The sequence below is a fragment of the Hirundo rustica genome, chromosome 3, assembly GCF_015227805.2.
Source record: "Hirundo rustica isolate bHirRus1 chromosome 3, bHirRus1.pri.v3, whole genome shotgun sequence".
NCBI lineage: Eukaryota > Metazoa > Chordata > Aves > Passeriformes > Hirundinidae > Hirundo > Hirundo rustica.
Genome location: NC_053452.1, coordinates 63,438,236 through 63,460,766, shown reverse-complemented (window position 1 = coordinate 63,460,766; position 22,531 = coordinate 63,438,236). Strand labels below are relative to the sequence as shown.

The 22,531-nt window shown below is 43.8% G+C and overlaps 1 protein-coding gene across 1 annotated transcript in view; it reads left to right on the top strand.

The window, feature by feature from the left end:
• Window positions 1-3,080: 3,080 nt before the first annotated feature.
• RNF217 (ring finger protein 217) overlaps window positions 3,081-22,531 on the top strand; it is a 66,045-nt gene continuing 46,594 nt past the window's right edge. The window contains exon 1 of the mRNA XM_058419796.1: window positions 3,081-3,716. Coding sequence (XP_058275779.1) covers window positions 3,081-3,716 — 636 coding nt within the window. The remainder of the gene's footprint in view (window positions 3,717-22,531) is intronic.

Here is a 22,531-nt window from a genome sequence, read left to right as displayed (position 1 = left end):
CCTAGTTCTAAGCTGTGGAATTTTAAAATCAGGCATGAGTAAAAGGACCAGCCATAAACATACCTATTCGAACCAAACTCTCTAATTTTTTCAACAGAGAAGAAACATACTATGGAATTTTCTGCATTCCTAAAGATAAGTGCATCCAGGTTCTGGTGGACAACATTGGATAGAGCTTTCCAAACCAGGGGATCTCTCACAGATAATTAATGCCCTGCCAGATGCTTCTTCATACTTCATTTGCAGAGTTCAAATGTGTGAATCTCTGTGGAGCTGGCAGTACATCACAGGGAGAGAAGTGATTTTTCAAGCAACTAGGCTCAGTTCTACACAACTGTGCTCAAACATAATGAAGTTCTTGTAAATGAAACAGTGTGGTGATAAAAAGGTTTATCTCTGTAGGATAATTTATTTTAATCTGTTATTTTATGCAAATCCAGCAGTGCTGCTATCTTTTCAATATCTTCCATAAGGCTAGACATGCTCTACAGAGAGTGTAAAATGTGTGGATCTAAAATCACATTTTAAACCAAGGTTTTAGCAACAGACTCATTCTGGATGCAAATCTGACATGGGGTTTCTCAAAACCTGGGCAACAGCCAGCCTAAGACATATCATGCAGCCTGTCAGTCAGCAGCAGCACAGCCTCTTTGGGATTCACACGTTCATCTCTGTAGGGATTCCTGCTTTGTGCACCCAGGCACACACCAGCAGTGCACAGAGCAGCAGAGCCTGTACCCCTCACTGACCGCTCCTTCTCTCACCAGCTCTCTTGCAGGATAAGCAAGGGCCATGCAACGCAAAATCCTATTTTGTCAGATTGTTGGGGACTGGTGGGAGGCTAGGGTGGTCTTTTTTGTGAAAATTCTCCCTTAATGTCATTCAAATATGAGTCTGTATAAAGGCACAGTGGGAAAGGCCATCAGTACATACTAGTAGATCATGTTATGTTTACCTCAAGCCTATATTGTTTTTCCGTCTACTACTATATAATTTAATACTTTTTAAATAAGTCTGAGAGAATATATACAGAATATGGCAAAGACTTGTTGCAAAGACTTGTTTGATATGTTTGTCAAAGAGTGGAAGGGTCCCCTTGGGGACTGCTCACCAGCCAAGGGCCAGGCCCAGTCCCACCATCCCAGAGACACTGGGGGACCCTGGGAGCAGCTGGGCTGGCACATCTGCTCACTATTCACTCCCAGGACCAGCAGGACCCATGGCTGAGCACAGGCAACTGAACTACTTGTCCTTAGAACATAGGCTGGTAGGGCACAAGCAATTCTCTAACTCCTATTTGCTTCATGATTCCCCTCAGCTAAGTAAGATTATCATTGCCATCCTGAAATCCCAAAGGATTTCCCCTTTCTTTTCCCCCGCTGTGCTTTAGCACGCACATTTCCAAACTAACAGTGGAGCAACATTCTGGTTCTTGCAATGACACTATCTTTCTAGGTTTTACTTTAAGTTCCAAGTTCTTAAGTGGCAAACCTGTAGGAAATTTGAATGTTTATTCAATAATTAGAAGTTTTACACTTAATATTTTCAAAGTAAGCTTTGGGATCATAATCCCTAAAGGCTCAAATAAGAAAAGTTATGCATATTGTTTAAAAGAAATAGGTCCTCTATATTGTTTTCCTGGAGGGGTAACTAGAGTCTGACATTGCACAAATTCATACCCACTGACTTTCACATCTAATTGGTCTGCAAGAAACACAGCATTTTGAAGGCCAAGAGCCCCCCAAGCCAGCAGCTGTTGCCGGTTGCTACACAGAGCCTGCAGTGCCTCCATCGCTAGCCTTGAGTAGGGCAGAGCAGGCTCTCTGTGCGGCTTTCTGGGAGGCTCAGCTCCTTCCCAGAGTGCACATATACTTCAACGTTCCACAGGAACCTCCAAAGCTGCACTGGCTGCATACAGTGTCCTCAATGCCCTGCGCTCTGGGACACTGCGTCTGAGAAGCTGCGCTGCTGAGCTCAAACACAGAGCCAGGCAAACGCACGGAGCTGCTCCCTGCATGAGCCTGAGATCGTGCGCTCACTGGGGTTGAGGGTACGACATGCCCTGACGTCCCTGGCTGTCATCTCCCTGCTTGCAGACCTCCTCCTGTCGCTCTAGTTAAGCCCAACACCCTGTCCTCTCAAGCAGAGGAACTAATTAACCGCTGAGTAACACAAAGTTCAGGATGTAAACTGCACAAGCCATTTAAAGGTACCCAGCTGCTGCAGCATCAGTTCCATGACATCTTCCCTACGTGATTATGTAAATGATGACGTCAAGGCCTGGAGGTACTATATTCAAGCAGAGGCTCTGGCATACTGGCCAACCCTTGGAGCAGAATGTGCATAAGCCCCTTGAGTACCTGAAGAAGCAACTACCGTTTTGGACCCGTGCAGATATTCCTGTTGTTAATAGTTTCAATTATTTTTGTGAATGTCGCTCTATTGCCTTGATATTAATGCGTAGCTCTCACAGTGGAATTGATGGTGCTCAATATAATTTTTTTTTTTTTTTTTCCTTCGGGGATGATTTTTCATCGGACGCTCACAATTTACTCAGAGGACGTTGCTCTGCGGCCGGGCCGCAGGTACCGGCACAGGGCAGAGGGGACCTGTGCCCCAGGACACCGCCTCGCCGTGCGGGTGCTGGGCACTGCCGGGCGGGCAGCCACGCCGTGTTTACGGCCGAATGAGGGGCGCAGCCGAGGAGCTGCGTCAGCGCGGGCGGGGGCGGCCCGGGGCGGGCGCGCCCGGCGGGGCGGCCGCCGCGGGCTGGGGGCGGTGACGCGCGGGGCGGGCCGGGGCGGCTGCGGGGCGCGGCCGGGCGCGCTGCCCCGCGGCACCAGGGGAGGCTGCCCGCGTCCTCCCCGGCATGGGGGTCGGGCTCGGGCCGGCACCCCGCGGGCTGCGCTGACCGGAGCGGCACCCGCCGCTGCCGCCGCTCCCGCGCCCGCGGCCCGTCGGCGGGGAGGCCGGGCGGCGGCGGCCGGCGTCCGCGGGGTTCGGCGCGGCGGGGCTCGGGACCCGGAAGCAGAAGCGGGACCGGGAGGCGGCTGGATGGGAAGGAGAGGCGGCGGGCCGCGATGGGGGAGCAGCAGAGCTCGCTGAGCGCCCCGCGGGCGGCCGCCGCGCCGCCGAGCCCGGCCGGGGACCCGCGGGAGCCCGGCCCGGACGAGCCGCCTTCGCCGCGAGAGGCGGTTCCGGGCGGCGTGGCGGCCGGGCCGGGGCGAGGCGGGGAGCTGCCGCCGGCCGCCGCCGGCCCCGAGCGGCGAGGGGCCGAAGAGGAGGCGGAGGCGGCGGCCGGGCCGGAGCAGCCGCCGGGCTCGGGGGAGCCGCCGGCCCCGGCGGAGGAGGGGCCGGAGGGAGGCAGCGGCCGCCGACGCCCCCCAAGGCGGCACGTGTACTGCACCGTCTATTGCGTGGAGAACGACCGGCCGGCCGCGGCCCCCGGCTCCCCCCGCGGCGGCCAGGGCGCGGGGCAGCCCCCGGCGCGGCGCGGAGTGGTGCCGGGCGACGACCCGCTGTCCTCCGGCGGCAGCATCGAGGTGGTGGACTTGTACCTGCTGCCCGAGCCCTTCTCCGGGTTGATCGCGGGCGAGTTCGGGCCGCTGCTGGTGCTGAGCTGCCGCGTGTGCCTGGAGGAGAAGCCCATCAAGCCCCTGTCCTGCTGCAAGAAGGCGGTGTGCGAGGAGTGCCTCCGGCGGTACCTCAGCTCCCAGGTACTTCCTAGCGGGCGTCGCCGGGGTGTGCCAGGGGGGCTGTGGCCGCGTTCTCGGGCAGCCCCGCGGGCTGAGGGCTGGGCCGTGGGTTAGGGAGTGGGAGAGAGCCTTTCCCGTCCCGTATGGAGGGCATTCGGCCCCCACCTGCGTACGTGCGAGCTGCGGATTCAGCGACCGCTCGTTTCCGAAGCGCCGCTCTGCGCGTTCGTATGCAGCTGGTCGAGATGGTCACTAGTGCGTTTTCAAGCTCTTCCTGTCTTTACAAGCATTTTCGCTTTGGTATGTCGAACTCTTGCTGTTAGCTGACCGTCGGTACCAGCTTTCTTTTAAGAGGCGTGATAAGGAGCGGAGTCTGAGAGCATTGGCAGTCGCCTTCCGAAGCGGCTCCTGGAGCCGGGGATTTTGCCCGCTGTCCTTGGGCTTGCTGATGTTCGGGCCCTTGGTACGGCCGTTCGGCCTGCTCCTCGCAGGACGCATCGCGTTTGGTGTTATGCCAGTTGTACAAGATTAAAATAATGTGTATGTGTGACTATCGGTGAACAATTGCAGTTAACAACAGTAAACAACAACTTCTTAAGAGGAAAAAATTTGAAAACACAACTTTTCCATCCTGGGCAGGCAACTGCTCGTCCCGGGCAGATAGATCCCATATAGGGTGCTTACATGTTCATCACTGTTTTTTCAGTCAGAACTGCTGTTTCAAACCGAAATCAGCAGCTTGATAACTAAGCTCTGTCTTCGCTAATGCTTTCAGTAGTTTAGCGCCACAGAATATTTGTTTCTCTTGCTAGTGTAGTCATACCCTAAACACGAAGAAGAATGGGAGAAGTATGGTGTATGTGGGGAAAACAAAACCAGCTAAACGCTTTGTTTACCGCCTTTATGCTTTTATTCAGCAGAAGCTTTTAGGTTGTGTTTGGTGGAGATGTGCTAGTTTGGTGGTGGAATGAATTTTTACACCTGTTGGGGCTTGGTGCTGTGCTGGGGCAGTTTGTGCTCCTGCTGAGCTGTGCGTGTAGCCAAGAAAATGGATGATTACAGCTACCCCTGCACTCTATAAATAGTTGACAGGCCTCTTCTGACCGGAGTACATTTCACTGCTTGGCAATTGCACGTGCTGCCAGAAGTCAAGTACTTGCTCCTCTCTGGGCCCTGCTAGCCTATGTAGCATTTGGTGGTGCTGGTAGCATTTGTTCTGGCTAATAGTAAACTCAGTAGCATTTTTATGATCTAGTTTGGATATGTTTAGATTACAGCGAAGGGCTTGCCTTGGGAAGTGATGGATTGGGTGATCAGAGTTGTGTTTTTTATGTTTCCTGTAACACTGAAACTCAGGAGTGCTTAATAAGCCTTCTTGAGACTTCGTGCGCAGCGACCAGAATGATTTGATTTGTAGGTAAGTGGTAGACTGGAAATTCTGACTTAAGTTTTTAGATTAAATTTTCAGTGCACATTTCTGCCACTTTGATATCTGCCACTGCAGTCATGTGTCAGAATATTGACTTGCATTTAAGCTGGAGATTGACAAGTGTTGTGATGTCAGGGTGATCTTCCCCATGTTCTGCAGGTGCTTGCTGTTTACAGTGATGTGGTATCTGAAGGCATGTTGAAGAACACTTCTGCCTGGTTTAGGCTGGGCTCTTAGTGAACGACGTAGGTAGCTTGGTGGCTGAAGTAGCTGGCTGGCCTAGGAAACAAGTAGGTGCGCTATGGAGTGGGTTTAGTATTGGCCGGGTGTTGGATTTGTATGCTGGGATGCCCTTCAAGGAAGCCACTACTATTGCTAAGCACCTGCAAAGCTGATCCCAGCAGCTATTGAAAGATACCCATATGGCCCATAGCCATATGGATACTTCCTCCTGTACATTAAAGGTGGGGCAGGGATACTGATCTTGAGGACTGAGATTCACAGAGCGCTTCTGTGGACGTGTTGTTACAGATGCTTTTATGACCAGGCAGAATTTTAGTTGCTTGATAAATTCATTAGGGAAAAATGAAACAAAATGCAACAAATGACAGTCCAATGTGTTCTTCCCATATCTTCCTTTTTGAAAAGGACAAGAAAGTGATATTTCTTCAAGAACAAAAAGTGATCTGTCTTTCCTTTGTGCTGTGGAAGGACCCTGTGAGTCATCCTGCTGAGAGAGAAAGGCATCTCCCTGTCGGTTGTATTAGAAGAATTTCTGGGAAGAACGGGTGAAAAGCCAGTATAGGTTAGAAATCAAGTTACCTTTAGTCTTTGACACTTTGCAATTTTTGTAGGAAATTAAAAAGAAAACTTATGAGAAGCTCAAAAGGAATAAATGCTGGAAAGCTTTCTTTGTTTGAAAATTTTAGAAGTTCTTACTTTTGGATATGATCAGCCTGATTTAAGAATATACCTGAAATTAAACAAAAAACAATTTGAAAACAAAACCCCAATCAGAATTGTGCATAGTTTAGATCTGGTTTTCTTGTGAGAAAAATAGTAATCTCTGCCCTGTCTCACTCTGCATCTCTGGAGGAGTGGTTTCTCATGCTGAAAATTTGGAATATGTTGGCAGAAGTATGGCACTTAAAATAATTCATGTTGCCTTTGATGTCTGTGTGTGTTCTCTCACTGAAGAAAGCGGTATTCTTCACAATGGCTTCATTGTGATTCCTGAAATGATGTTTAATGGAGTAGCAAAGTAAAAACTCTGTTAATGCACCCTGCTTTCTTCTATGCAAATATATAAGAGCATCAGAACATCTGCCTTAGAGCCCTTTATAGATCAGAAAATCAACTGTAGTTCTAGGCATTTGTAAAAGGAATGCCAGATGAAAATATTCCAACTGCAGAGTTTTTGTTCATCATATTACCAGCATGCTGGAAAATGCGGGTAACATCTGAAGGTCCTTAGAGGTCAAGTCCAGTCTTTCTTATCACTGGCACCTTTCTGCATAATCCCTTTCAAAGATTTAGTGGCTGGAGCAGAAGCTTAGCAGGCAAGCCTGGAATGCGCAGGCTGATCTGGAGCCTGACTTTGGGAAATTGCGTGACTTTACTTCTGCCTTGATTTAACTATTCTGCCTCACATCCTGACAGTCACAGAGCTCTTGGGGCTCTTCAATGTCTGACTATCATCAGTTGATCTACCATCCACAAAAAAAATTCTGTGACTATTTGTTTTGACTCAGAGAAATTGATTAAATGGTAATTGATACATATGTGTTATCATGGAAGAAGTTGTGGCTTTTGCAGCTCAGGATGTAGTGTGGTGGCTTTCACAGCTCAGGATCTGGTGTGGATCCCACAGAGCCTGAGTTTGATGCAGCCCAGAGGAGTTGTTTGTTAAGCATAATGGGTGAGGTTGAAGAGTGTGATTGTCTGAAAGGCCAGTAGACTCATCCATAGACTCATCCATATGTTCAGTGAGGCTGGGATCAAGAGTGTGGAAGAACCGTTTCCCATTCAGCTAGGAGCTGTGGGTTTCTGCACTCTGTCACTCAGCATACAAACCCGGGACTGGGAAGCAAGAACCAGGACACTTAATCTCACAGGTGTAATATTACATCTGTATCTCCTTCACCTCCTTAACTTCCCATCTTTCTCTCCATTAAATGTGGCACCAAACCCAGGTTATTTCAGAAACTGTGCATATCCAGGTTTGCTGAAAAAGTGATTCACTTCCTAACCACTCTGGACTGCTTGTATTTTTACATCAGAGGGAGGATATCACTTTTCCTATAAAATGGCTGCAAAAGTTTTATAGAAATCTCAGTGCCTGCTTTTTCTACATGCAAACAGGGAAACTTGATAATCCAGTTTTCATCCTGTGCTCATTAGTAATGCTTTATTTTGTAAATCTTGTAACTCTGTTGGAGTAGTCATTCTTTTAGTAAAAGACTTTGGGTTAGTTAATTTACACACCATACTGTGTTCTTCATCAGATTTTATGGTGCTTTAATTATAGGAACTCTAATGAGATTAGTAGCTATGAGTAAATCAGAAAGGATGATTGGGGGTGGGGAGAGACTGTGCTTGGTTAGCTTTGGTGGGACAAGAATCATGCATTCTTCTGAGCATGAGATGTGGAGATCATCCTCCCTCTGCTCAGGACCTCAGTCCCTCTGAATTCTTATTTTTGACTTTCTTTTCTGTGCCTAATTTCTGTCTGAAAGAGTTGGAGAAAAAAAAGCTGCTGACTGTTATAGTCAGGATTTTTGTGGGGAATGTGATTATAAAGCTGCATAGTGAAGAAGAAAATTTAGGAGCAGTCTGCATCATATAATACTAGTACTGGCTTGGTGCTGGAGGGCCTTGACACCTGTGTCTCGTCAGGTGTCTGATGGTATCATATAAATGATACATCTTCAAAGCTCTAGTCTGCTGATGAAAACCAGCCAGCAGAAATGTAGGCACCGAGTGCTGAATCATCTGATGGTTAATGAGCTGCTTGTGCCCTGAGTCAAACCAGAGCTCAGAAAGGCCACTGTCATTCAGTGCAGAAGCAGCTCCACATTTGCAAGGGTAATTAATCTAAAACATTGCTCCAACACCAGCTACCGAGTTTCTGGGACGGCTGCAGACTGCCTACCAGGAGGTGATGGCAGGACGACATGGCAAGAATGCAGAAGTTTCCAAAGGAGGAAGGGAGGAGAAAAGAACCTGCTGGTTTACAGGCTTTCTAAACCAAATCAGCAGTCTCAGCCAGTGTAAGCTGTCTGTGATCCCGGGGAGGAGGAGAAATCAGATAGACTTGGTCCATCAGATGCAAGAAGCCTATAAGCTGCAGGAGCACCTAAATTGCTTCTCTGTCATTTTCAGCAAGCAGCCTCTGAAAGTCTGTCATGTTCTTCTGATGTGTTGTATGCAGTGCCAGTGTCAAAATACTGCTGTGTAGGCAGATGTCACCGTTCAGGATGATAGCCAAGTACGTCTAAGACTGTAACAGTCTTTCAAGTTGACAAGATACACGGCAGACTTACAGTCCATCTTGAATGCTTCTTGGTGCATCCAGTTTGTGCCAAAATTTAAGTTTGGAACGGTTTACAAAATCCAGCATTGATGAAAATGCTTTGAAATTAATTTTAAAGAAAACTAGTTTTGAGCAATGTTCTTGAATGATAATACTGCCTAGTTATCCTGGTGTGTGTAGGCCTAGGTGTTCTGTCAGCACATGAGCACTGCATGTGGTCTGTTTGTTCCATGTGTAGAAGTAGCTTCGAGCTTACTCTACATGGCTGGCTATGACTTCCTCTTGTTTGGATAAGTCTTTGCCAGGGATAGAGCTGGAATTGTGGCTGTCCTTTCTTAGCCATGCTGTTTTGAAGTGAAGCATAAGAGAGTGGCTGTTCTTAACATTTTCAGTAAAACTCTGGGATCCAAGATACTGAGAATAGAAAAAATGGTGTCACCTTTGAACAGTTGCAGGAAGGATTTTGCTGGTGGAAAAAGGCCTGGGCTCCCGAGGGGAAGATAAATGGCATCATGAAATTGTTAATGTTGGTAGCGAGTGGCAAGGGTAAATGGTGGGTGGTACAGTGATACCATGAGTTCGCTGATGTTGATAATAAATTTGATTTTGAAGTGTAATTGGAAATTGCAGTGGGAGATGGAGAACCATTTTTGTTTTAGCAGGGGTTGAAACCCGATTTTGAAAATACGTGATTTCTGTGAAGCAGAAGCCCTCCTTGTCAGCTGTGTCTCACAGCCACTGTGTTGCACATCGCTGGTCTGTGGGTGGTGTTGGACTTGGGGTCCACAGACTGGCTAAGCCATCAGGAGATCATCTGCTGCATGCCTTCACTCCCACTGCTCCCACCAGCTGATCGCAGGGGCTACCAGGCACAGTTATCAGTCCAGGGAATGTAAAATTAAATGAGTTGAAAACTGAACTGTTGGTGTTTAGTTGCCCAAACAAAAAAGAAATTAAAGAGTTAAATGAAGGTGGGGAGGGCCTTCAGCTCACCTCTGTCCCAATCCTGCTTCTCCACCCAGAAAACTGTTCTTCCAACTGCTCTGGGGCCTCTTGGCTCTTCATTCCTCTTTTCTTCTTTTACAAATATCTTGCTTCCTGCTGTCTAAACCAGCCAGGCTTGAGGAAAGTATGTATTTTAAATGGCGAGGATGTCAGTACATTGTCAAAATGATTAAGAGTTGTAAGGGATGTAATTTCTTTAAAAGAATTCAGACTGGAGGCTTTCCCCTGAAGATGGGCATTACTTACCCGCCCAGGTTTATCTGTCTTTCTGTATGCTTTATCTGCTTGTGCTTATGTTTCTCTTGCTCCTTTTTTTAAAGTATTTTTTTGATGAATTATATTTTTAAAGTAAAAAAGTCCTTGTCTTTAGGATTTTATTAGCCAAATGCTACTTTTTCTATACTACAAAAAGTGACAAATTTGCCTAGTGGTGAAGAGGCTATTTAATTTTTGAGTCCATTGTTAAGTATTTGAAAAATTTTGGTAAGGCAAAGTAGTTTATTTTACTTGGAAGCTAAAAATTAGGATGAAAAATTCAAGACTTGACTCAGAAGAAAGTTCTATGGATTTTGGTGTGAAAGGGCAGAAGTTTAACAGTAGTTTAGGCCAGATTTGGAATTAAACCTGAAAAGGCTTAGATTCCATCTTCAAGTCCACATTTACATTAAATGCTACCTCGCTACTTCGATTTGAGATTGATGTACGCCTTCATTGGTAGCCTTGTTGGGATGTGCTGTTGCTCTCATTTGCTTACTTAATTGTGAGAAAGGGTGTGCAAGTTTCTGGATTAGAATTCCAAGAAAAGGTGAAGAAATTTTCAACTCTGTCACACTTCCATTTCTTTATGAGCTTGATAAGTTGACTGCAGCGCACTTATTTTCCTCAGTGATGCTTTTGTTAAGAACAGCACAAACTATATAAGATTTTGTACCAGAAAATAGAAGGGGCAAAGTTTTCTCAAGCTTAGTCATCCTGATGCAATAGTGCACTGTTTTCTACCACTAACATGACACAAATGGCAGCAAAGGCAAGTAGCTCTCTAGTTTACTTGGCTTGGCTTTCTGATTTTGTAGAAGTGGTGGTGTATCAGCTTGGGGGTGTGGGTTTGGGATCTGAGTGACTCTGTCCCTTTAGCTTGTAGGAAAGGGAAGTCCTATCCAAACTGTTTCAGCTGTGACATGGCTCTGTGGGGCTGCTCACACAATACAAGGAAGGAAGAAAAGGGAGAAGATGATTGCTGGGATGGGAAGGACATGGGGATTGTGTAGGAATTGGTTTGCTCCATAAGGTGGGCTTGCTCAGGATAAGCGTTCATAAAACAAAAGGGAATTGTGAAGACTGGTAGCCTCCATGTAGGGTGGATCCTTAGCCATTGTTTAAAGCTGCAGCTGAGTACTGGCCAGTTACTCTGGTAAATAGTGGCCAGAAAGTGAAATGGGACTAGCTCTTTTTCTGGTTTCCTGTTGGATGGAGGCAGGCAGGAAATAAACCTAACCTTAGAAAAGAAAAAAAAAAAACAAAAAACCCCAACACAGTAAGGATTCTAAGCAGAGTTTAAAGTATAGAACTTCCAGGAAAATAATGGGTTAGTGTTTTACTGAGCTGCTGGAAGACTTTTATACCCCACTGGCAGCAGGATGGGTGGAGTAAGTAGGTAAAGCATTCTATCTGTGACACAATTACAGAGTGCCTGTGAGGTGCCTCTTCCCTGCAGAAGCAAAAAGAAGTCCTTCACTATAGTCAGTACTATTGCTGCTGTAGAGGGGCAAAGAAATGATGGGGAAAGGCTTCTTAACCTTTCAGCTGTTTCAGTGTTGCTCACTAGGAGAGTGTTAATTGGAGAGAGGACATGTTGTGCCTTTCCATTCCAGTGCACTTGTGCAGTGCTGGGTAAAATTTGTCTGCTTAGAAGCCTCACAGGAGCAAGCATATAAATCGCTCAGTGCTTTTCCCATGCATGTGCAGTTCAGTTGTGCTATAGCTTGGAAACTCTGTTTAGTTGACTTTATGTTTAGTTAACTTTATAACATTAGTGTGCAGGTTAAAAATGGGAAAGAATGTGCAACTTTAGAGTTTTTTGGGATGGATCTGCAAAAGAGCAAAGCCCACAGCATTTAGATGCCTGGTGTTGCATATCAACTAGAAAATGTACATTAGTATGGGGTTTTTTTGTGATGAACTAATCCATATGGAGGTTTGGGCAGAAAATGAGTTGTGAAACACTGGAGTTCAATCTAAGTGTTGTTGCTGTTAGAAATTTATGCATATTGACATATACAGGTCCACCTAGACTTCAAAGTGGCCAAAATGAAATATGGTACTAAAATCTGGATATTTCAAAGTATACACCTACCTTCTGGTCTGCATTTGCCTTACATAAGGGCAGTGGAAATCAAGCAGACTCAGAAATTTTCACTCATTTGTGTCATGGAAAGTAAATTCAGCCTTGCTTTTGTTGTGTTTCTCAGTAACACTTAAAGGGTAATTTTTAAACTTGTGAAGATATCCATTCTTTCAAGACATTTTTTGGAGTTCTGACTTTATTTTACAATACTACCATCTTTCCAGTCAGTAGGATATAAATCTTCCTTGCGGTGAGTTGCAGCTGTTACTGATGGACATCACTGAGTGCTTTTGTCTCAGCAAAGTAGGTGTTTCATGTCAAGGCTTGATTTGTTATTCTTTCAGTGAAAGCAACTCATCAAATCCTACCTGAATTATCCCAGAGTGTTAATGCTTCATGAGAACCACACCCAAGCCATGACAGGTAGTCAGACAAGGCCAAGCTATCACTTCTGGTAAATTAAGGATCTAAAGTGAGTTTGAATCTCATTCTATTTTCTCTCCGTGTCAAGAAAAGGAAACTTGTCTAAAGCTGATGGTATACAGTGATTTTAGCTAGCAGTGCTGCTTACCCCACTCTGCTACTTGTTCCCTGCTATTTGTGCATTGTTTGATCCATCATCAGAAAAAAAGATCTGGTTTAAAACGTAACCTTTCGCAGTAATTTTTTTTGCATCTTTGATTCTTGCCCAGTTTCTAATTGTGTTGTGCACAATATACAAGTGTTTATTTCACCACAAGATGGTACTGAATAAAGTGCTAAGCCGAGCCGTTTATTTTGGCAACTGTGGCAGCCTGTCAAACCAAAACATTTGAAAATGACATGTTCACAAAGATGACAGATGGGGGTTTTCATTGGAGCTCAGTGGAATCAAAACTGCAGTTTGGTCCTTTTGCTGCATCATTTCCTCTTTCACAATCCAGACGGAACATACAGCTTATCCGGCGCCTGAAGGTGCATCTGCACCCACATCTCTTGGACAGGTTAGGGTCCAGGGAGTTACTACTCCAAGCTGCTCACAGCACTGAGGTGCCCAGTCAAGCCCAGGCTGGTACCCACTGGTCCTGTCTCTGCCGCCTGTGGCATCATTAAATATGAGCTTTCAGCTAGCTGAATTCTAAAGCATCCTCATGTGTTTTGTAACAGATTATTCTGAAGATAGTCTTGCAAGTGAAGTTTGTCATGTGAATATTGTTGCAGATGAGGAACCTCTCTTTTGATCTTGCTAGTTTCAACAGCTTCAGTTTGCTGCAGCCAGGCAATGCCAAGTATGATCGTTATTTTCTTAATTTTTTTTCTGCTCCACAGAGCTCTCAAAGGAAGTTTCTTCTTGTTCCTAATCTGTTTGAATAGCAAGTGAAGAGATGCAGAACTTAAAATTATAGAAGAATTTGGGGATTTTATTGTGTGGGCTGTGTTGTGTTATAGCGGGTGGAGATAGGGGTGTTAGGTTTTATGCTGTTTTGTTTGGGTTTTTTTTTCTGCAAAGACACAAAATGCACATTGGTATTGAATATGACATTTAAAAACGTACAACAGAGCAAAGTATGGCACTGTCATGGAAGAACTGGTATGCATAATTAGATTTTGATAGAGAAGATTCTTTTGAGCTTGGTCATACAGTCTCTTGGTATAAGTAAAAAAGCTAACATTTCTGTTGGAGAAGACAACCAAAATAGTGACTATTCCAGCATATTATTTTTAGTTTGTTTGTTTCTGTAGGTGTACTGCTTTGGACCCATAACAATTTTAAGCCTCTTTTTAAAATTAATCTAGATTTTAAGAAAAGTTCTACTATGTGCACTGGGCTGTGACTACAGCTTTCACAGGTTAGAAGCATGTTTTTTTTGTGAGCAGCTTTGAGATGTTTGGAGATAGGAGAGGAGAGCAGGAGAAGGGCCCGTTTCATTGCATCGGTAATGAAGTGGCACCAGATGATAAGTTTTCTGATACTAGCTTATTATTTTGCTTCTGTATTGAGTTCCCAGGTAGGAGAATTTTATCTGTCCTTATGGTGAAAAGAAGGAGCAAGGAAGAGGTTTTTGATTATTTTTACTTTTCAAGTATGAGCTTGTCCAGCTGTTGGAATGTTAGTAGGAGACAGCAGATCTGGGTGAATGATGGCAGATGATGCAAACGGCTGATAATGATGAAACCACTAAAAACCTGAATGCAATTTGAGGCTCTAGTACAGAGAGGAGAGCAGTGAGGCTTCGTTTGGAATCTCTGGTGTAGGTGGTTGATGCTGGCCAGCTGCCAGACACCCACCAAAGCCTCTCTCTGTCTCCCCTCTGCAGCTGGACAGGAGAGAGAAAATAGGAGGGATTTGTTGGTTGAGATAAGGACTGAGAGAGATCACTCATCAAATACCAGCATGGGAAAAACTGAATCCAACTAGAGATATTAATTAAATTTATTGCTGACAAAATCAGAGCAGGATAATGAGAAGTAAAATAAACCCTTAAAAACACCATCTCCCCACCCCTCCCTCCTTCCTAGCTCCGCCTCCTTACTCCAGGGAGCTAGGAGACAGGAAATGGGGTTTATGGTCGGTTCATCACATCTGGAGTCTCTCCTGCTGCTCAGGAGGAGGAGTCCTTCCCCTGCTGCACCCTGGGGTCCGTCTCGCAGGAGACAGTTCTCTGCAAACTTCTCCAGTGTGAGTCCATCTCATGGGCAACAATCCTCCTCAAACTGCTGCAGTGTGGGTCACGCTTCCACAGGGTGCAGTCCCCCAAGGACAAGCTGCTGCAGCATGGGCCCCTCTCTCTGTGGCTCTCCCACCAGGTTGCAGCCTCCTGTCAGGCATCTCCAGCCTGGGCTCCTCCGTGGGCTGCAGGTGGATTTCTGCATTGCTGTGGAACTCCATGGCTGCAGAGAAATCCCAGCTCTGGCGCCTGGGGCACCTCCTGCCTCTCCTTCAGCAATGACCTTGCTGTCTGCAGGGCTGTTCCTCCCACGTATTCTCACCCTACTCTTCTCTGGCCACAATTACATATGCACAACAACGTTTTTTTTCTCTTGTTTAATCCGTTACCCCAGAGGTGTTATCGCCAGTTCTGATGGGCCCAGCCTTGGCAAGCAGCACATCCATCTTTAGAGCCACCAGGGATTGACCCTGCCAGACACGGAGAAAGCTTCTGGCAGCTTTTTCCCTGTAATCCCTCACCCCCCACTACCCCCCCCCACAAACCAGGCCATGTAAACCAAATAAATCGGGTTTAAGAAAAACGGAACCAAGAAGGATTGCAAGAAGAAAAGAGCTGTTGTGCAGATGCAGAACTCTTTACTTGAGCATAAGGAGAACTGGGAGAAGAAATGACTGTTCCGGCTAAATGCAAGAGGGGGTAATTTGGGTAGGCGCTTGTAAAGAATTTTTAGCACAACACAAAACTCTAAAAGTTGCAATGAATTTAAGTGAGGCTAGAAATCAGTATGAGCCTCTGCTGGAGAGAGGGATTTGGGAGTGTCTTTCCAGTCTCTGAAATTGGGAAAAAAGGTGCAGTAGCAGAGCAGTTCACAAAGCGAGCACCTTGAGTACTCTCAAAAGAAGGCTTTCCGTGTGGTGCCTTTGTGTGCTGAATTTGGCCCAGTTGAATGGTAAGACTGCCTGTGCCTCTCCGTGTACCCTGTTGAGAAGCTGGAGTCCAACAAGGGAATGGTAGAAGAGTTTTATTCTCTGGTGTTACTTTATTCTTGACCATTGGAAACAGTAAAATACTTTGTAATGCCCAATGCAGGCTTGCAGCACACTTCAAACAGCGCAGCATGCTTCCAACTGTATCTGGCATTGTTTTGTTTGTATGAAAGGTAAAGTCAGGCATCTCACATTGGTTTTAGGAGTAGCTCTCAAATAAATTTCAAAACTGAGTTTTGGAGACAGTTTCCGGTTAGACTGTTCTGGCTGAATCAGAGCAATTCTGATCCATTTGCTGGCAGAGGAGAGACTGCATTGGTGTTACCCGAGTTGACCTAGGCTAAAGAGGATGCCTTTGTGAAATAACTCTCCAAGGGAATTCATGCAGGCTGTTGTATAAAGAAGCATGTGAGAGAGAACATTTAGCAAAGACCAGTGATTGTTTTAGTTTCCACTGATTGCTTTTTACATTAAAACAATGAACAGAACAGATGGTTAAGGTGGAAGAGCTATGTAACATTGAAAAACAATCTCTGAAATCATGTGGTTTGGGTGTGGGGGTCTGTTTTGAAAAAAAAAAAATTTTTTTTGTGAAACTAACTGTTACCACCTCTGCAAATTTGCTGTAAATTACTGGAAGGAAGTAGCTGGTTGTTGAATGTCCTTGTCTTTCTGTTAGTCTGTAGTTTAGCTGTGTGTTTCAGTTGACAGGCTTCAGCATTATCATTCTGGATTTGTCTCCTGATTTCTCATTCTAAGTTGTTGCTTTCTCTTTTTTTCTTTCTGATTTTTAATACCAATATCTGTCAAGTTTGGTGGAAGGATTTTGGCATTCTTGGAGTACTTATCTTGGTTGCCAGGTACTCCTTTGGAAGCTCAGGGTGCATGTAAGGTGGTTTATTGGGGATTATGGTAAAATCCATCCTGGCTGCATGCCTGGCCTGGTGTACACAGGGAGGACTTTGCTGCTGAGAGGCAATAAACATTGAGTTTCTGTACTCATCACGAAATACACCTGCAAACTCTCTAGATGAACTTGTTGAAGCTGTTGTGCTCTTTATAGCTGCTTTATATTATCAGGGAAAATCAATAAATCTTGCGTAGAGGTAGAGGCTTGGTAGCTATGCCTTATGTGTTTAATGTTCTGTATGTGTTTGTACCATTGAAGACTGTGCAGCATGAAAGAAATTTTTTTATTCAGTTCTTGTTAAGTTAGATTTGTACCAGACTAAACTGGTCTCCTGCGGGGTTATATCACTTTGTGTCTCTGAGTTCACCAGTGAAGTCTGTCTGGAAAGACAAATTTTATGGAAGCACCAATAGATTCGAATTTTGGCTCTGCAGTTGGTAAGAGCACCAGTTGGATCACAACGAGCCTATTTCTGGGTTTGAACAAACATGAAAACTGATATATGCTGACACCAACAGGCGTTGAAACATGGAAAATATTTCTGAGAGTCGGATGGTTTTAATGGATTTCTTCATTTGTGTAAGCCATTGTGGAAAAACTGATGACAACTCCTTCTGGAATGTATCAGATAATAGTGTATCTTGTGTAATGATCTATTGAAACACCTGAAAAACGCAATGCTACTGCCCAATAAGATGGATGAAAAGAAGTAAATGGCTGGCTGGTACATATTTTGAGTGGGTTATAAAATCATTATTTATGGCAGGAAGTTGAGCTTCTTTTAAAGATAAATGCTTATCTAGTGAGTGTTGTGAAGATCCTGGAGAGTGACCTCTGTTCTCACCAGCTTCCAGCTTGTGCTGTCTTTCCTCTTCCTTTTCCTGGATAAGTTTCCTTTCCACTGGCAGGAGCTTTTTAAAATGCAATTTCCTTTTCACAGTGATTCTTTTGCATACAGTGTTCGTAGTAGTGCTCTTAAAAGGTTTGCAGAATTGAAGACAAACTTGGTCACATTATAGATTGTTCATCAGTGGCATTCAAGTGAAAATTACTCAATTATGAACTTATTTCTTTTGTCTTGAAGTGTTTGTCTTGTTTTTCTTCCTGGCAATGTTTAATTGAACAGGAGAGAGAGACTTCCTTGCAGGAGGATCTTTGTGATTGTATGTCACATCCTTTTGTCTGATGAGCTGCTTTAGGGCAGGTGGTAGATTTCCCTGGGAGCTGTCTGTGCTTTGCACTGCTGTTGTCACTCTGTTGTGTTCAGCTAAAACACTTAAGGTTGAACCATCATGGCACATCATTTACAGATAGCTTCTCTCTTCCTTGCTACACTATGCAATGCTAGAGAGAGGACTGTACGATGTCCAAAGCAGTGAATGCTCATGGGAACCATTGTTGCTTGGAGCTTGCAGTTCTGGGCTAGCTTATGTTACTCTGTTACTCAGCTGTGATTCCAGCACAGAGCTCAGTAGCTTTGTGCTTCTTCTACATGAATAGTTTTGGTTGCAAAGTGAAACGGTTGTGAAATTTGGAAGTATAAAAGCATGTCCTAGTTATCCTGCTGTTGCACTGGTTTTTACCAAAGGTTTTGGAAGGCACCCTCCCATCTCCTTGAAGTAGCCAAAGAGAGATTTTGTTCTCCCTTTTCTTACCTGTCAAGCTTTATAAGTAAGAGAATAGAATAACCATGACATTAAGACTTCATTTATCTGCTTTTCCTTCCTTTTTTCTTCCTCTTTCTCTTTGAACAGAATTTGGTTGAGGTGGGAAGGTATTGAGAAAAAGATCTAATCTTTATGAAGCAGTGGAGTTCCTGTGTGTGGTGGCATGGGAGACAGGTTTATTTCGATTGCAGCTTTAATGTTTCAGTTAAACCTGTATACCATGTTGCATGGACTAAGAGGTATTTTGATGCCACGTAGGATTCCAAATGCTTGTGCAGGAAGTGACTAATACAGCTGGGCAGGTAGGGCTGCATTCATGAGACCAAAAAAAAAGGCATTTTTTAATAACAGAGAAGCTCTGACTACCCAGCTTACGGAACATATCATATGGCATTAAGAAATTTAGTGTTGCTTTGGCATACTGTTGCTTTCACTACTTATTCACATTTTAGATATCAATTTTGAGGGTTTAGGTTTTAGAGAAATTATCTGTATATATGATGTCTTGGGTTGTACAGTAGCTAAATTAGTTGTACTAATACTACATGGTGCAAGCCCAAGCGAACAAAAAATTGCTTCTAGATTTTATTTTAATTTTTTTTTTTTACCTGGAAAAACAGAATTAGTATAGCAGTTCAGTCATACTTGTCCTATGGTGACCACAGTGAAAAATCCTTGGAATCATGCCTAATTGCAGCTCCAGTTCAAATTACTTTAGAAAACAGCTTTGCCTTAACTCTGGGGAAAACATGTTGCTTTTTGGTACTGTTTCAGGTGAAACTAGCTGCAAACTTGTAAACTTTCAAAGTTTTTTTTTCCCCCCACAAAAACTGTAAATTTGGGGAAGAGGTACATGATTGTTGAAATTTCTTTGAACCTGTAAACAATGGATTGAATTACACTGATTAGGTAATAATATGAATATGGTTATAATTAAACTCTCATACTAAAGTTAAATTGCAGCTCATATAATGAAAGTGGAAATATATGCATTTTTTGCATAACTTCCTTTTTCCTTTCATGTTCTCTTTGGGATTTCTGTGTTTGAGCTCCTGCTGTTAGGTCCTCTCTGCTCTCTGAATTTGCACACCTCAGTAATTGTAAAGTTCCTGGAATATAGGCAGAATTGGGGTGCTCCCATCTTTAGGGGGAGCTAAGTAAAAGTTCTGGTCTACTCATGGACTTTTTGTACTGCTTTTTGTTCCACTTTTCTGGTTATATCTCGAGCAGTTTCTGGAGGTTGTCCAGGTTTTCTTTGCTGTATTGCACTCACAGGTACAGTTTAATGGGTCTTTCCAAGAGCCTCTTAAAAGTACTTCTGTTGTGTGATAGTCCCTACTGTATGTATGCAGTTTGTCTAGTTTCATGTGGGATGTGAACCCAAGATCTTCCATCCTAGGATATTTGTCTGCTGTCATAGCTAAGGAGGAAAATTATGTGAATTCCTTTGTGAATTCAGTAAGTGTATTTTTAATTTACTGAAATTATAATGTTTTGCATCACAGGTGCAATTTATTGTCTGCTGTTAGAATTGAAGAGTCCTAACACAGACTTCTATATTTTCTTGGTTTTTTTGTACATATTCCATCCTGCTTGATTCTGTGGGTGAAAATCCTAGCGAACAGTTAGTTTAAAGAATTCTGAGCGTGAACTTTGGAGAAACCCACTTACTTGGTTGTTCCTGTGGTTAAAAAAACAAAACAACAAAGCAAACGAACAAACAGAACCCCACCACAACCCCCACCCCAGCAAATCACATTTAGGTAACTTCACTAAAAATCTTTATTCTTTTGGTGACTGAGTGTGCAACTCAGTATTGCAGGATGTCTGTCTTCATGCTTAAAAATTCTGTACATAGGGAATTAAATATTTAACTGCAGTTTTTCACCATGTACTCTCTGCAGATTTTTTCATTAGGTGGCTTAACTCACTCATTCTTACAGCATTAAGGTGTCCCAGCCCTGTGGGACTTAAACTACATGCAGTTCTTTGTCCGTGTTGGCAATTTTAGACCCCTGTAATTTGCTGTGGTGCATGAAATTGCATGGGACAGGGCACCTTGTTTCTGGATGCTGTGGCATGGCATGGTCCCTGAAGGCATCCTGCATTCCAGTGGACATCCAGTAAGGTTTGGTGGGTAATGACACCAGTGTGGTGTATGGGAATCCTGGCGCAGGGAAGAGGTGCAGGGAACAGAGGCAGCAAGGCAGGGGAGAGGCTGGGTGCTTGCAGGCTGCAGTTGTGGCTGCAGGGCTCTGCTTGCTCCCTTCTCTTTTTCTGTCTGGGATGTGATTTCTCCTGGCACGTCTCTCCCTAGGAGCTGATCAGCATGAGGTACCTGCCTGCTGCTCCTAGTAGTTATTCCCTTTGATCAAGAGTTATGGGCTTTTTCTTTTTTTCCTCTGTATGTAATGGATTGATTTCCACCTTGCTGCCAAAAGTGTGTAGAAGCTGATACTCTCCCATAGAAATGTTTTTGAGAAGTAGAGAAGTATTACAACTTTAATGAGTCTAGGAGCCATGAGATGAGAGAGAATAATGTAACAGTGAAGGCAGAAGAACTATGTTGTCAGTTTTTCCCGTCCTGGTACTATTAGAGTCCTCCAGGATGATCCCAGCCAAGTCCCTGGGAACTTCTCACAGATGACCACTTACTGCAGAAACTCAGTTCGTGAGTTTCCTTTGGCACTCAAAATTAGTACGAGCTGTGCTTTGAGGTCAATCAAGCCGGAGATAGGAAAAATACATTCTTATTTGCAAAACATTTATATTCTATTATGAGAAATTAATAATTTTCTGTAGAAATTTGGTGTGCAGAAATTGCTGAAGGGGCACATTAAAAATGCTCTCATGATCTCTTTTATCATTCTTTCTGTGTAGACTTGCTAGCCTGTTCATTCTTACTGATTACAGTTTTGCAAATGAGAAATCGAATGGAACTGTGATTTGCCCTTTTAAGCATAACCATTTGTACTTTAGAGATACAAAATGTGCAGGTGTATAGAAATAAGCCCTGGTATGGGGTTTCTTTTTTTCCCCTAATTTTAATAATGTTTATTGGTTTTTTGAGTTAATTTTTTTCAGACTTTCTCATATGTATTAAATTGTTCATTGTGCAAAGTTCGCATAATTATTCTGCATATGAAAACATGGTATGTAAGTGATCATTTGGGGGAATTATTGATCAGCTGAAAGACTCAGGCACTTTTCTATTCCATTTGAATTATGTGAATCTTTTCTTCAGTCTCCTATAATTCTTACTATACTTACATTAAAATATTTTACTAATTAAGTATTTCAATACAGGTTGAAAGAAGACTCTGAAGACCTCAATGTTTAAAACTTCTTTATAGTTAGGTTACCCTATGCATAAGAATACAACTAATTATTACTTTTTCCTTTAATAAAATGTACTTAATTAAATATAAATGATTCAATAAAATGTTCTTAAATTTTCTCTTGATAATGCCTTACCATTGCTTGTCAGCAAATGACTTGTGGATTTAACCATGAGCATCCTTTGGCTTTTTCATATTTTTCATTTTTACCTGAGTTACATAGTTTTAAAAAGTTATTTTTACAAAATCATAAAATGGTATGAGTTGGAAGAGACCTTAAAGATAATCTAGTTCCAGTCTCCCTGCCATAGGCAGGGATACCACCTCCTAGATCCGGTTGCCTAGGGCTCCATCCAGTCTGAGCTTGAAAACTTCTAGGGATGGGGTATCCACAGATTCTTTGAGCTACCTGTTCCAGTGCCTCATCATGCCATTGATATTTTAATATAAATTCTAACAGCTTTATTTAGTTATTTCTTTCCTTGTTGTTAGGGTGAATTAGCCTGTTCTCAAATGAAGTTTGACCAAAAAAAATTAGTCTTCTATGTGCTCTTTCAGATGTTTCAACAACGTCACCTTCAGTTTATGTAGGGAATACATAGAGTACGTGAGGGAAGAAAATCAGAGTGGCTTTCATTCAGTTGACCCGCTGAATTTCACATGTACCATCTTAATATCATGAGTTACTTGATACTGAAAGTTTAGTAAGCCTCTGTATGAGCAGGAAATTACATAGCTGCACAGGTGCACAGTGGGACAGCTGGTATGAGCATAAGGGGCATGGGAGAGTGCTAGGGTCTAGCTCTGCAGGGGTGCTTCTGCCATCCCTTCCTATCCAGTTGTGAATATGGGTGCGTGGAAGGTCACTGAACCTGATTTGTTGCCACCAAGGAAAGTTCTGAGACGTATTTTAACAAGTACTAGAAATCCTAGTGGTTGGGGAAAGTCCTTTTTTGGGAACCATCAAGCTGGTT